The 13847-nt window shown below is 62.2% G+C and overlaps 4 protein-coding genes across 5 annotated transcripts; 1 reads left to right on the top strand and 3 right to left on the bottom strand.

Moving 5' to 3' along the window:
• Window positions 1–216: 216 nt before the first annotated feature.
• CHLRE_10g447950v5 (uncharacterized protein) lies at window positions 217–2226 on the bottom strand. Its single transcript, XM_001698255.2, has 5 exons — window positions 2141–2226; window positions 1924–1989; window positions 1588–1752; window positions 1201–1455; window positions 217–1015 (listed from the first exon to the last, which is right to left on the bottom strand). Exons 2-5 carry the CDS (start codon window positions 1975–1977, stop codon window positions 866–868), a joined length of 624 nt encoding a protein of 207 aa, XP_001698307.1. The 5' UTR covers window positions 1978–1989; window positions 2141–2226; the 3' UTR covers window positions 217–865.
• Window positions 2227–2272: 46 nt separating this feature from the next.
• Window positions 2273–4931, bottom strand: CHLRE_10g447900v5 (uncharacterized protein). 2 transcript variants are annotated; one of them, XM_043066914.1, is made up of 6 exons: window positions 4474–4931; window positions 4337–4411; window positions 3957–4181; window positions 3698–3761; window positions 3322–3468; window positions 2273–3091 (listed from the first exon to the last, which is right to left on the bottom strand). In XM_043066914.1, the coding sequence occupies exons 1-5, from the start codon at window positions 4618–4620 to the stop codon at window positions 3353–3355; spliced, it is 627 nt and encodes a 208-aa protein (XP_042920312.1). In that variant the 5' UTR covers window positions 4621–4931; the 3' UTR covers window positions 2273–3091; window positions 3322–3352. The 2 variants fall into 2 exon arrangements, with proteins under 2 accessions (XP_042920312.1, XP_042920311.1); XM_043066915.1 differs by having other exon boundaries at window positions 2340–3226.
• A 46-nt stretch (window positions 4932–4977) lies between these two features.
• On the bottom strand, window positions 4978–10171 carry CHLRE_10g447850v5 (uncharacterized protein). Its single transcript, XM_001698253.2, has 12 exons — window positions 9428–10171; window positions 9009–9270; window positions 8652–8775; window positions 8356–8402; window positions 8101–8131; window positions 7716–7771; window positions 7461–7510; window positions 7033–7172; window positions 6606–6821; window positions 6273–6385; window positions 5889–6045; window positions 4978–5452 (listed from the first exon to the last, which is right to left on the bottom strand). The coding sequence occupies exons 2-12, from the start codon at window positions 9236–9238 to the stop codon at window positions 5348–5350; spliced, it is 1269 nt and encodes a 422-aa protein (XP_001698305.2). The 5' UTR covers window positions 9239–9270; window positions 9428–10171; the 3' UTR covers window positions 4978–5347.
• A 180-nt stretch (window positions 10172–10351) lies between these two features.
• On the top strand, window positions 10352–13847 carry CHLRE_10g447800v5 (uncharacterized protein). Its single transcript, XM_043066913.1, has 3 exons — window positions 10352–10668; window positions 10957–11103; window positions 11377–13847. Exons 1-3 carry the CDS (start codon window positions 10542–10544, stop codon window positions 13383–13385), a joined length of 2283 nt encoding a protein of 760 aa, XP_042920310.1. The 5' UTR covers window positions 10352–10541; the 3' UTR covers window positions 13386–13847.

Here is a 13847-nt window from a genome sequence, read left to right as displayed (position 1 = left end):
GGAACACAAATGATTGTCTCATCACTGGGAATGGCCTCGGGTGGGGCTAAGTGCGGATCATGTACGGCTGTGAGTCAAATCCTGGATGGCAACGAATTCTCCGGTCAAGCGGAACAGTGATGCCAGCGACCACAACTAGGTGGCGATACGCTGGACAGCCAGAGGATTGCCCTGGAGCAGCCACAAAAAGGTGGTGATGCGCTCGACAGGTAGAGGTTCTTCGGCCGGTTACATGGCACTAACGTATTCAGGGCACGTGCCGCTATCAGGCTGGGAAAGCCGAGTCGCTCTCGCTTCTAACCACCGGCTCGTGTCAAACCCTTTGCACCTAATTCGCTGTATCCGATCCAGCGTCAATGACTGCGTCATCTCTACCAAAGCACCTCCGTGTGCCCTGGCTACCTGCTTGTTTCATCTCTGCAACCTGCGACCAGCTCCATTACCAGCACCCACGACGCACGACTACAGTTGCTTAGCGTTGCAACTTTGCTCAACGTAACCCCAACAACACAGGCCGCCCGCCCGTCTCACATGGCACGTAGGCGCCAAGTGGAAAAACAAGGAGCTTGGCCCGCCTAAACAAAGTGACGGTATTGTAACCATGCAGCGCAGACGGAAATGTACCTACTGCTAAGCGCTTGCATCGGACCGACGAGATATGTCCACGCCATGCACATGTGCTGGAGCATGTGCTTCTTACAACTTCAATACATCGTGTACACTGGGTGCTATGTAACATCATGGTACAGTCATTGGAGCGCGCTGCAGCGCGCATCCCCCGACGTTCTATGCCGCGGCACCGCAGTGGCCTTGAAGCGGGGGCCTAATGGCAGCCGCCCACCGCTACGAGATACCGGCCATGCGATTAACTGCGGCGTGGCTGGTTAATGGTGCGCGGCGCGCCGCAGCGGCCGCCGCCACCGTGCTTGCCCATGATCTTGCCGCTGCGCCCCGACTGCCAGTGCGCCGCCCGCCCCGATACGGGGGGCGCGTTTGCCGCGTGCCGCTGCACCATCTGCGCACAAGGGAAGCGGCAACAATATTGAGCGTTGACTGCCCTGCACACATTCATCATATGCAACTCCTGCATGTGAAGCTCCGAATGGAGGCCCGAAAGGCCTTTCGCTTCTGGCACGAAACAGCACGAACGCACTCGCCCCTTTTTTCACGTCCTCCTGGTTGGGAGTGGCCTGCACACACCTTGTTCATCATGGCGTACAGCTCCTTGGTGGCGGCGTTGGACGCGGCCGTGCCCTTGGCGCCGAGCGCCGCAGCGGTCGCGGCGGTCTGCACCGGAGGCGCGCGCGAACCGCCCAACGAGGCGTACGTGTTGCCCTTGCGGTCACTGAAGATCGGACTTTCTACCCCAGCCACATCCTGGCTGGGGTGCGTCTCGAAAGGGCCCAGCCACGGGCCGAAGGCCACCTTGCCCGTCCGCGCGTTCATGGCGCTTTCCTGCGGTTGTTACGGTTCAGCGACTTGGGATGCAGGAAGACGCACCGCAGGAGGGTATGCGAGCGTACGTTCTGCCTGTCTCTTGAGATACAGGCATGCCACGTGGAGGGCTACAAACACCCCGGCGCGCACCTGGTTAGGAGAGGGTGGCGACTGCGGCGAGACAGCTTTCCGCTGCTGCCGCAGGCCGACGGCCTTGACAGCGCGAGCCTTGACGACACGATTCATTCGCCGCGACTGACCGAAGCAGGGCTGGTTGAGGGCAGCTGCGTTCCGACCGACTCGGAAGGCGATGCTCTGCGTGCAAGTTTCGGCCATCGGCGAGCCTTGTATATACATAGATGACTCATGTATCAAGACCCTAAAGGGCGGTACATGCGGAACAACTCTAGACAACGAGGATGCTTAAGGGCACTGCATGCCAAAGAACGCCTCGCAGTCCAGCCCTCCACCTGCATGCCCGCGCACCTTGTTAACGGAGCCTGGTATGGGCACGGTTGAACTGGGCTGGGTTGCAGCCATTGTTGCAAGAACCTGCGTTGTCCGCGAAGTATACAGGGAGGCGTTTCGTCGGCAGCGGCTCAAGGCACGTTCCGGAGGCGAATTCACGCACCGAGGCCCCATATCCAGTCATATTGACACCCGTATCCAGTTGCATGTGTCCCAACGCGGTGGGCCGACTCACCTGAGCTGGACGCTAGCAAAATGCACAGGGGATCGGGACCCTTTTGGTCTGAATAGGAGCAGACGACGGATGAAGCTTATATATTGAACTTGGAAGTGTTAGTAAGTAAATGCTCAGCAGGTTATTGCGGCTTATATAGAGCTTGCGTGAGTGCACCATTGCTGGCAGAACCAGTGGGCTGTGGCCAGCGATGTGCACCTTCCACGTCCTCAAGAATTGCAAAGCATGTAACAACTGTTACGCCACACATTGCACTGACACCTTGTACACGTCACGACCCAGCCAATGCCTGCCGACTTGAAACCCTACTCGTCAGCAAAACCCTTTTTGGGACCACCGCCTGCTACTGCCGATGCCCGTCCGCCCAGGACGCGCAACTGTGCCCAAAGGCTCCTTCCCCGGTTCCCCACCGCCTTTTACCCGGCGGCGTCCAATACCAGACTGCACGTCCGACCCAAATAGGGATTTCCCTGCTCTACTAGCACGCGCAAATCACTGCACGCCCCGTCGCGTCTGGCAGGCGCACCCCGTGGCACACGGACTCAAAGCGAGCGCGGCCCGTTGCGGCTGTGTGCAACGTGCATATGCAACCAATGGACGAGCCAACAACCGGCCACACTGCTTGGCATCAGGATGTCAGCCGAGCGAAACTGGACATTCAGCACGGGCCTAGCAACCAGCGGCGGCACGGCACGCCCCGAAACGTGGCCGGCATCTCCGACTGCACTTGCGTTGGCCCCCACACGAGATGGCCCACTCGCCTGCTGTTTCATATGGATACGGCCGGTCCGCCAGCAGCTTTAAGCCCCTGAACAGTGTCATTACTGCTCACAGACACACAGCCGCTGCGGCCAGCGCTGGTTATGCACGCTCCCCTGTTACGCACCGCCCAGCCCAAAAGCCGCCGACTCAAGCCACTCCGCAAGGACCCCATGCCTGTGACCGGGCTGCCTGCGCCGAAAGGCAGGCAAGAATTGCACTCAACTATAGGCCCAGTCATGCATCGCTCGAGTACCGTATGGCTAACGGCGCGGCGGCAGCTGCTTGCGCGCGCGCATTCTGCCAGACCTGGAGTTCTCCTGCCGCCTGCAAGAGTCACAGCGGCTTGGTCACCGGTTCCTATCCGGCCCCCTATCGACTGCCTTGAGCACACCGCAGGCTTGATGCATAATCTCACTCACTGTCTCGCGGCAGCCGGGCATCGCTTGCGCCTCATCTCCCGTCCGCTCCGTGCACATCTTCAGGCGTCGCCCGCCCGGCCCGACCCTCTTCCGCCTGCCGCTGCATGGCCCGCAAGTACTTCTCCGGATCAAGAATCTCCACCTCGCCTGTGGTTGCCAGCGGAGAGTGAAACAAGGGGACCGCTCAGCCCCACATGTCCCGGCCGACGATGTCGTAATCATCGGAGTGCGGAGAAACACAACAAACCTTGAATGCGGCCGATGTTGTACAGCATTAAAGACGGTGCTTGCTCGAGTTCCCCAAGCACCAAGCGCTCATGCGCGTTGTTGCCCTGCCCTAACCTGCATCTGCCGTCACAAACCTGCATAAACCCACCTGGCGCGCTAATATGTGACCCCTCCTCTTTCAGGCCCTTAACCATCACATGTGCGTGCCAGATCTGCAGGCGGCAACCACGGGCGCGTTGCTCGGCATTAGGCACGCACTACGCAATGCAGGAGTGGCTCAGCCTGGCGTGCAGGCCCCGGAACTTTTTGCTACCGGCAGCATCCTAGCATCACCCATGTGGGCCACTTGCCTGACCAGACCGCCTGCAAATCCACCCCGCAATCCCGTCCTGCCCCGTCTTCCTCACCGCCTTGATGCTCTGGTACTGCGGTGGGTTTACAAACCACAGGTAGTCCTCGCAGGGAAGACGCTCTCGAATAATGGCCTCAATCACCTCGGCTGATAGCGGCCGGTCGGAGCACCAGATGTTGATGTGCTCCAGCCCCTCATCCAGGAAGTAACCGAACTCGTTGCGCATGACCATGATGTGGCAATCGCGCGCGGTGTGGTCATTGTCGCTATCCACCACCAACTGCAGGATGTACGCAAGATGTATGGCAGGTGGTTCATGGGAGGGAGGCCCCACGACCAGGGAGGTTGTAGCGGGAAACTGCCCCAGGCCCTGGGGGCATGGGCGGGGCACTTGCAGCGAAATGCAGGTAGGGCACATAGGGCACACGGACTCGCCTTGCCCTCCTCGTTAAGCTTCGTGGGGGATCCAAACAGTCGATATCGCAGACTGTCTCCGACGCTAGCCCATTCCTGAAGTCAGCGAAGGAAGTGATTGCTCCCGCCATGTCGTGTTAATTAGTTGCGTCGCCCACCTTCAAGATTTCAGTTCGCTGCTGTATATAAATATCTAGTTGCTCTTGGCTGCGGCCCAGGATGCCCAGTGCCTCTGGGTCTTTCGAGCCGATGACGGTCTGCAGTTCTTCCCAAGTGTGGCGCTCCTTAATGGCCCCAGCCGCCATTCCGAGTCGCCGACGAGCAATCACACTCGCAATATGTGCTGCTTTGGCGTCTGCAGTTGGCTGGGCCTGACTGGGGGAATGGGGTTTCCTACAGGCGGAGGCGTGTGCGGGGCGCCCTCCCCTGTGTGCGCCTGTTGCAGCAGGTGGCCCGTCCACCCACAAGCCACTGGCAGGCGACTGTGCTACGTGTGAAAAAGGCTTGTGATGGTTGGCGCGCGTGCTAGGAAGGTGTACTGCGCTATCACGGAGTGCAGAGCGGCCTAGGGGCTGTGCGCGCCGACTGGCGTCCGCTACTCGTGCTGCCAATGAGCGGATCATAAGCTTCACTTGTAATCCGCATCCATAAGCTCGCAGGACTATTGAGTATACTTACACAGGTATTATGTGAGTAACAGTGCGTACAGCGCAATAAACGTTTCAACGAAGACTATGCAGCATTATACATCAGACATCATGCAATGCGGTCGTGCGTCGTGCATGCATGCCATGCATGGGTGCACATGTATGGTGCGCCCGTCCGGGTCCCGTTCCTGCCGACATTACTCTCTCTCCCACATACACGTGCTTACAGGAGTCCTGCAGGCTTGCACGTAGCATGCATGCACTTCACCCGCAGCATCCTTGACGCACGATGCTCGCCAGACCGCTTGTAGCAGTCCCAGCCACGCCGCAGCACGCTGCGCCCGGCCTCCTGACAGCGCCTCGTGTCCTCCCCACAAGGCCACAACTACTTGTTGTGCGGCGCGCCCGGCGCCATCCAGTGCGCCAGCCAGTGGTGCTCAAGCGCCATGCCCACAACCATGCAGATCAGGAACCAGTACACGTGCGCGTCCTGCGGTGTGTGTGTGTGTGTGTGTGTGTGTGTGTGTGTGTGTGTGTGTGTTAAACACAAAAACAAACGGAACAAAGCCGCTGAACACGCGTGCGCAGTTACGGACCAATACCTACGCCGGTTACCGAGCTCCGCGTTGGGCGATGTTGCCCCAGTTGTCACCTTGTGTGTGTGTGTGTGTGTGTGTGTGTGTGTGTGTGTGTGTGTGTGTGTGTGTGTGTGTGTGTGTGTGTGTGTGTGTGTGTGTGTGTGTGTGTGTGTGTGTGTGTGTGTGTGTGTGTGTGTGTGTGTGTGTGTGTGTGTGTGTGTGTGTGTGTGTGTGTGTGTGTGTGTGTGTGTGTGTGTAGTGGACCAGCGGGGTTGGGGCTGCGAAGGTATGCTTGCAAGGCCTGATTCTGACTCGCCGCCTAACTGCAATCTTTTGGCGGGGACTCACGTGGCTAATGATGAGGCTGAGCAGTGCGGGCCCGGGGCACAGCCCGCTCATGCCCCAGCCCGCGCCGAACAGCACACCGCCCGTAAGCAGCCGCGTGTCAATGGCGTTGGCAGTGGGGAACTGGAAGCGGCTCATGAACAGCGGGTGCTGCATCATGCTGCAGAGGCGGGGCGGAGGGAGGGGACGAGGGCTCGGTGAGGGCGTGGCGGGCCCTGCTGACGACGTCAGGCAGGATGGGCGATGGGCGTGCCGGTATGTTCATGTGCCTGAGACCTTATCGGTAATCAAGTACCGTATGGCTTTGTTCAACATGACATTGTTAAGAGAAGGAGGACCGGTTGGCAAGCTGCGTGGGCCCCACCCCACCCGGGCAGTTGCACTCACTGGTAGCGCAGCACGCCCTGGAAAGCGAATAGCGCCACCAGCACTGCGCCGCCCATCACAAACAGTAGCGACAGGTCCCAGCAGGGGTACAGCGGCGACAAGAAGGACACCACCTGCATGCCATGGGCACACCATCAACATCACCACAAGGCAGTGGGTTCGAGCGTCCCGCCGAGGACTCGCATGGACGCGGTGGGCCGATTTTGGGCAAACCAAGCCATGGCACTCGGTGCCCTCTGCGGCACGCGCTTCCTGCCTTGTCATACACAGCTAGTACTCAGTCACGCTCTGCCACAAGCGTTTACGAACGGCTGCCCGAGGCCCTCCGCGCACCTTGGTGGCGTGCGCCATGCCGCTGAATCCGAGCCCCAGCGCGAACAGCAGTCCGCTGCCGAACTCGGCGCTCAGCTCAAAGCCGGGGCCCGCCGCCGCCACGTTGGGCTTGCCGCCCTCCAGCACCACACCACCGCCCGCCGCCGTGGCCTCGCCCGCGATGCCGGCGGTCATGGCAGACGCCAGTGCGGCGGCAGAGGGCATGTGCGGCTCCGGCTGGGGCAGGTGAGCAGAGTACAGGGGATTGGGGGTGCAGCGTGAGAGGATGGGAGGTTTCGGTGCTCGGGAGATGGCTTTTTGGAGGGGGCACAAGGGCAGGCGCCGATGAACGAGTTCGCCGGCCTTCCCGGTTGCACCAGACCTGCCGTGCCACTTCCAAATTCACCGGGCCCCAGCCGCGCTTGCAGCCAAAGGCCCGGCTGCTCACCTTGCCGGACCGCGCGTGCGCCACTTTGGCGAGCAGAGCCAGCACTCCGAACGCCGCCACCCCTGAGGCCAGGAAGCTGAGGGCCAGCTGCCACTCGGCGGGGCTGGGCAGCAACAGCTGGGGCGGCACCGGGCGCACACCTGCACTTGGCGGGTGGAGGCAGGGTAGCCGGAGTAGGAATCCAGAGGGCACGAGCACGGCGTTGTGGCCGAGGCCGGGTGGGAAGAGGCGGGATGCGCCAGCGCTGGCGCGGTGGTGGGGTGCGGGGCAGAAGGGCCCGGGGCCCAAGGCAGCGGGCGGCGGGCGGCGGGCGGCGCAAGCTATGGAGCTGTGGTGATAAGCCGCTTTCTATTCATCGGTCCCTTCACCGGGGGCGGCCAACGGGTAGGCATCCTGGCCATCCCAGACGTCGACATCTCCGCACCCACCTTGACACCGGGCGCTCTGCGTCAGCGTCGCGCTGAGCATGCCCGAGACCCTGGGGTCACAAGGCAGCAGCACGAAACAAAGGAGCGTCGGTGGGCATGGGCACCTGGCCAGGCCTGCTGTGGGCACACGCGCGCTATTCCCCTGCGAACGCCAGGGTGGCTGTTTTGGCTGTTTGCAAGCGCACACTCCCTCCGATATGACAACAACCCAGGCGCGGTGCGGCCGACCGGCCGCCCGCTCGCCCAGCGACTTACATGAAAGACACCGTGTACGCGAATGAGCGAGGTGAGAGGCGCGCCGAGCCGCAAATCTGTGTGCCAAACGTGGCGAGCACAGGGGGTCACTGCTTGAGTTCTGGCGCAGGGCACCTCACACGCAGCCGTTCTAAAAGTCACCTCGCACGCAGCCGTTCTAAAAATTGGCGGTCTGGCTGCCGCAGAATCACGCGTAGCCTCGGGCCTGCTGCCGGCCCAGCCCCCGTGGCCTACCCCGCCCTAGTAAGGCAGTAAACACTCAGCCCACCCCATCTTTTGGCCATCCCACGCGGTTCCAACGTTGGTTTGGGAACGAGTAGCCCCCAGCCCCAGTACTGCACGCTCCGGCAGCTCAGCCCGCCCCATGCACGCAACCCATGCCTACCCCGTGTCCCGACGTGCAGCCGTTGCCCATGCTGCGGTCATGGAAGTTGATGCGGCATTGACCAGTTCACAAGTCAGTTTGCAGCTGCGTCAGTATGCAGTATGCAGGGCATAGTATAGTCTTGGCCGCAAACACACACATACACACACACACACACACACACACACACACACACACACACACACACACACACACACACACACACGCGGTCTGGTTCCCTCTCGACAAACTCAGACACATACGCTACACAGTCACCTGGTGCCGATGCCCACTAGCAAGCCGCTGATGGCAGCGCGCCATAGCTGCGTGCGAACAAGAGGGCGACGGGGTTTATTCACTCACTTATTCTCAAGCCCACAGGCACCTTGCAGGCCTTGCGGGGGCTGCTTGAGGCCCACAGCATTGCGGGGCGGCGGCGACCTGAGCGCATCCCTAGAAGCCCTGGCAGCCACAGGCCGTACATCGCAGCAGCTGAATGCGGGACACCGTATCTCCCTCACGCAACCCTGCTCCCTCTTACCAGCCCTTGCTACGGCAGCGCAAGCACCTACCGGGCAAGAGCCGCGCATGGCCTGGAACGCCTCCGGTAGCACGACCGACAGGACCGCGCTGCCCGCAACGAGGCCGCCCAGAAACGCGAAGCGCCACGGCGCGAAGTCGCCGCTCACCAGGCCCCTGCAAGCATCCGGAAAAGCACGAGTGCAGACATCGTTCTTGTTCCATACTGCTGTGCTGCCGTGTGACCTGCTGTGAAACCTCCAGTCTGTATGTATACCCCCACCACCAACCCCCGTGCTCAGCGCAATCGCCGTGACCATACAACGGCACGTCGCTCCGGCGAGCCCCATACCCCGCAAGTGCTCTAGCCCTTGCTGTCCCCCAGCCCCGCGCACTGGGCCCTGGCTCACTTCATGGCGCCGGAGATGCCCAAGATGCGTCCGGTGGTGAGCAGCTTGGCGGAGGCGGCCGTGCCCAGGATGATGCCGCCCAGCACCGCGTGCACCGGGGTGAAGCCGAGTGTCACCAGCGGGCCTGATGCGCCGGCTACAGCCACAGCCACCGCGACAGCAGTCTCCGCGAGGACGTTCGCACCAGCGGCTGCAACGGTAGCGGAGCGGCGAGGGGCCGGCGGGGCCATGCCGGGGCCATGCCGGCGGGGCGATGCAACACCTGTCGGGTTGGTTCCGGGACGTGACCAACAGCATCAAGCGATGTCACGTCATTCTTCGTCAGCAACTTAAGCGGCAGGACGCCACGGAACTGCCGGTAACCAAAAGCATGGTCCCGCAAGCAAAGTGCAGGTGACAGGTACTTTCTCTGCACGCGCCTGGAAATCGCTGAGCCGCAATGGAGCCACGCTTGCTAATTATGCCTTCAACGAGTCGCGACGTCGTAACTCCGAGTCCCTCACGTTTCGCTGAGAGGCGCGACTGCACGCGCAACCCTTGCTGTGCCAGCAACATGGTATGCAAAGCTATTCAAGCAATTTGTTGTGAGAGAATGACGCCGGGCGCAGATTCTGCCCTGCGTTCGTCAACTCTTTACAGCTCTTTATGTCAACTGCGTGCTATATTGTGTTGCAATGAAACGCCGATAGTTTACGCTGCTTGTGCACTTGACACGTTGTTTGTTATGATACCGCGCCCAACCTTCTCTGTCTGGCGCCAGCACCGTACGTACGATTACGTGTTGTTGCCCTGGCGTGCCGGAACTGGTGCGCGCCATTCGGGCCCAACTTAGGTTGCCCTTGACTGCTGCATTTCTGCTCAAAAGTGCGCAGCTCCCGGTTTGACGAGAGGGTGCAAACTCCAAGGGAGGCCCTGTCCAAACGCATGTATGGCCCCAACGCCCAACCACACACCAACCAATCTTAGCCTGCGCGCCGGCTTTGCTTGCCAGTGCTTGCTCAATTGGGTACGCTTTACAGGAAGGAACTAGTGCATTGGGAGCTTGGTTTCCCAGCTCTGGACCTGCTGAGCGTTACTGGACTATATCCGCCGTTTCCAGGTCCAGCCCCTGAGCCACGTCCAATTGCAGTCTGTGCATATGCGCATTGCCCAAACCTTCATACGCGTCCCAGTCAGTTAGGATATGCGCCCTTTAAAGCACTGCGGCGGGGCAGCTGCGTGGCCCCTGAGGCCCGCAGGGGCCAGCTCCGCCAACTGCCACAGGCCGAGCGGGGCCCCCGCCCATGCAGTGCATAGAAATAGACGTCTGCGGAGCCTGCTTGCAACATTTAAATCGGATTACTATATACGCAACGCTTTCACACATCGCACAATACTCTGAACTTACAAAGTTCTGTGCGTCGGGCCAAAGGCCCGGCTCTGGGCCTGGCTGCCTTTTTATTCTTCAGTCCAGATAACCCCAGAACACATCAAGCATCGCTTAGGAGTTAGCATATAAGTAGCTTTCGCGTTGCCAAGCAGGCTCTCAAGGCAATGGCGCAGACTATCCCGCAGAGCCATCCCATCTCCGCGGACCAGGTGCGGAACAATGCGGGAGGCTTCGTATTCAAGGTCGATGACTTAACGCTGCTGCGCCGGTACATCATCCTCGGTTCTGATGGTGAGTTGTCGGCTGCAGCTGGCCAGGGTCAGGAGGCAGCGGTTGGCGCTTTTGCGTGCCGGTAGCGGGCTGGTGACGGCTCGTGGGCCATCAACCCAGCTACCTCGTGGTGCCGTGTGTCACAAATCAAGTTGGGTTATGAAGTCAGCGCACCCCTTGCACGACAACCGGAAAGCGTGCATACGCGCTTACTTCCTACGACGTATACCCCGTTTAACTTGCCTTGCTCCATCCCATCCCTCGCCCCCCTTGCCCTTCCTTCCCCCCTTCGGCCCTCCCCCCCTCCAGCCAACAACTACTACGTCTCGCGTAAGTCGGTGGACCTGGCGTCTGCCCAGTGCGTGGCGCGGCTGCTGGCGGCGGGGCAGGGCGAGGCGGTGGTGAAGGAGCTCGTCGACATCAGCCGGGAGGGGCGAGCGCCCAAGCAGGCCACGGGTGAGAGAATGGGAGGACGACGGCATGCAGGGTCGGCAACCTAGCGGCGGAGTTAGCAGATACTCAGACTGCCCCTTCGCATTCACCTAAGGGACCATGCACCTATAGGTGGCTGCATTGGTTTGACGTTTCAAGCCGTCATGGGCATACATGGAGCAACTCTGCATTCCATACCACTTGGTGCCTTCCACGTGCTCTGCTGCTTTCGAACACCCTCTTACCCTGCCATGCCCGCTCCCAAGGCCTTGGCCTGCGTCCCCGCCCCGCCCGCAGGCATCGTGGTTCTGGCCATGTGCGCTCGCCTGGGCGACCCCGCCTCCCGCCGCGCGGCGCTGTCTGCGGTGCCGGCCGTGTGCCGCACCGCCTCCACCCTGTTCGAGTGGGTGCAGCGCTGCAAGGAGCTGGGCGCGGCGGCTGAGCTGCGCAAGACCGAGTCGGGCGCAGTCGATGCAGCTGCCTTCGCTACCTGGGCTGCGGGCGGTAACGTGGCAGCGGGGGCAGTCGCCCGCGACGCCGCCGCTGCTCGAGGTCGCCGCCGCGGCGGCGCCGGGCCGCCCGCCGCGCCGGCCGCCGATGCGCTGACGCTCGCTGGTCGCTCCGGCAAGCTGACCTGGGGCCGCGCCATGCGTCGCACCGTGGCCCGCTGGTACCTGGACAAGACGGCGGGCGCGGTGGCGTACCAGGCGACCAAGTACAGCCAGCGCAACGGCTGGAGCCACGCCGACCTGCTGCGACTAGTGCACCCGGACCCCGAGCAGCACGCAACCAAGCGCCGCAAGGTGGCGGAGGGCTCGGCGGCGGCAGCGGCGGTAGAGGCCGCACCAGCGACTGCGGCAGCTACCACCTCAGTGGCAGCGGCAGCAGCGGGCGGCTCCGAGTCGGACTCTGAATGGGTGGTGGTGGGTGATGCGGATGGCGATGCTGCTGGCTCGGAGCTGGGCGCCCTGGCGGCGGCGATGGCGGCGGCGGCGGCGGCTCCGGCAGCCGCTGGCGGTGACACCTCGTCCGCTGCTGCCGCTGCCGAAGCTCAGTGGGTGGCTGACCTGAAGGCTGTCTTTGCCTTCCTCACCCACGGCATTGTGCCGGGACAGGAGCAGCCACCTAAGCGTCAAACGGCTGCAGCGGCAGCTGAGGCAGCGATGGCGTCTGCATCCGAGGCCGCAGCGGCTGAGGCGCCCGCCCGCATCGTGCTGAGCCCGGTGATGCAGTACCTAGTGGACGCCCACCGCCTGCGCAAGGAGGTCCGCGCGCCACCGCCCCTCAAGTCTGCAGCGGGCAAGCGTGGGCGCGACGCGGCTGAGTCGGATGAGGAGCATGAGGATGAGGCGGATCCTGAGGTGATTGCTGAGCATGAGGCCGCGACTGCCGAGGCGGTGGAGACGGCGCTCACCCTCATCCGCCGGCACCGCTTTGGCCACGAGCACGTGGGTGACACCGTGCTGCTGCGAAACCCGGCGGTGTGGGGCGCGTTCCTTGAGAACGGCATGCCGCTGACCGCCATGATCCGCAACCTGGGCCGCATGTCGGAGCTGGGTGTGCTGGAGCAGCCCGGCTATCAGCAGCGCGTCACGGACCGCCTGCGCGACGCGAAGGCCCTGACGGCGGCGCGCGTGCACCCGATGACGCTGCTGGACGCCATGTGCACCTACCGCAACGGCGCGGGCGCGCGTGGCAAAGCGCGCTGGGCACCGGTTGCCGCGGTGACGGCAGCGCTGGAGGACGCATTCTACCTGGCGTTCAAGAACGTGGTGCCCACCGGCAAGCGCTACCTGTTGGGGCTGGACGTGAGCGGCTCCATGGGCTGTGCCAACTGCTCCGGCATGACGGCCGTCACGGCTCGCGAGGCGGCGGCGGCCGTGGCCATGACCCTGGTGCGCACCGAGCCGTGGGTTAAGGCTGTCGCGTTCTCGCACCAGCTTGTTCCCATGAAGCTGCTGGAGTCTGACCGGCTCGAGGAAGTGGTGGAGCGGTCCGCTCGCATCCCCATGGGCGGCACCGACTGCGCGCTGCCCATGGTGCACGCCCTGCAAAAGAAGATGGCCGTGGACGTGTTCGTGGTGCTAACGGACAACGAGACGTGGTTCGGTGGCGTGCACCCGACTGAGGCGCTGAAGCGCTACCGCGCCGCCATGAAGATGCCTGACGCCAAGCTGGTGGTGCTGGCGTTCAGCGCCAACGAATTCAGCATCGCCGACCCCAAGGACCCCGGCATGCTGGACGTGGCGGGGCTGGACTCGGCGGTGCCGCAAGTGGTGGCGGACTTCGTGCGGGGAGGGATGTGATGCGGCTTTTGGGGGCAATGCGCGTGTGACTGTGTGAGCGACGGTGTGGGCGAGGGCACCGGGTGATAGTTCCGGTGCATCAAACCAATGACTAAGTTGGCAGCCGAAGGCTAGACGTGGATGAGGTACTATCAATGCAGTGGCTGACTGGAAACAAATGTGCCGGACGCTAGGGAGGACTATGGCATGCCCACTCCTTGGGTCCGCTGCGTTTTGCACTAGTTGGTACCGTATCGTGCATGCAGTTGAGCACGCATTCTCGCAGGCAAGGGTGGGGGCCAGGACGAAGGGAAGACCCAAAGAGAAAAAGAACGCGTGTATATGAGTTCGCCAGTTGGGAGTCATAGGTTGCTGACTTCAAGACATGAGTGGGCACTGAGTGGACTCAATGGCGCAGGCGACGGATGTTTACTCAGCAGCTATGGCAGACCGCGGGTGACGGAACGATGGATGTAACATGGC

The sequence above is a fragment of the Chlamydomonas reinhardtii genome, chromosome 10 (assembly GCF_000002595.2).
Source record: "Chlamydomonas reinhardtii strain CC-503 cw92 mt+ chromosome 10, whole genome shotgun sequence".
NCBI lineage: Eukaryota > Viridiplantae > Chlorophyta > Chlorophyceae > Chlamydomonadales > Chlamydomonadaceae > Chlamydomonas > Chlamydomonas reinhardtii.
This window is presented reverse-complemented; position numbering and strand designations above follow the sequence as displayed.

Coding starts and splice junctions, on each gene's coding strand:
- CHLRE_10g447950v5 (XM_001698255.2), bottom strand. CDS start 1,977: ATGGCTGCAACCCAGCCCAGTTCAACCGTGCCCATACCAGGCTCCGTT. Junction 1,753..1,923: donor TACCAGGCTCCGTTAACAAG/GTGCGCGGGCAT, acceptor ACTTGCACGCAG/AGCATCGCCTTCCGAGTCGG. Junction 1,016..1,200: donor TGTACGCCATGATGAACAAG/GTGTGTGCAGGC, acceptor CCTTGTGCGCAG/ATGGTGCAGCGGCACGCGGC.
- CHLRE_10g447900v5 (XM_043066914.1), bottom strand. CDS start 4,620: ATGGCGGCTGGGGCCATTAAGGAGCGCCACACTTGGGAAGAACTGCAG. Junction 4,182..4,336: donor AGCTTAACGAGGAGGGCAAG/GCGAGTCCGTGT, acceptor TACATCCTGCAG/TTGGTGGTGGATAGCGACAA. Junction 3,469..3,697: donor GTCACATATTAGCGCGCCAG/GTGGGTTTATGC, acceptor TGGCAACCACAG/GCGAGGTGGAGATTCTTGAT.
- CHLRE_10g447850v5 (XM_001698253.2), bottom strand. CDS start 9,238: ATGGCCCCGCCGGCCCCTCGCCGCTCCGCTACCGTTGCAGCCGCTGGT. Junction 8,776..9,008: donor GGCATCTCCGGCGCCATGAA/GTGAGCCAGGGC, acceptor GGATGCTTGCAG/GGGCCTGGTGAGCGGCGACT. Junction 6,386..6,605: donor GCATGGCGCACGCCACCAAG/GTGCGCGGAGGG, acceptor CATGGCATGCAG/GTGGTGTCCTTCTTGTCGCC.
- CHLRE_10g447800v5 (XM_043066913.1), top strand. CDS start 10,542: ATGGCGCAGACTATCCCGCAGAGCCATCCCATCTCCGCGGACCAGGTG. Junction 10,669..10,956: donor CATCATCCTCGGTTCTGATG/GTGAGTTGTCGG, acceptor CCCCCCCTCCAG/CCAACAACTACTACGTCTCG. Junction 11,104..11,376: donor AGCGCCCAAGCAGGCCACGG/GTGAGAGAATGG, acceptor CCCCGCCCGCAG/GCATCGTGGTTCTGGCCATG.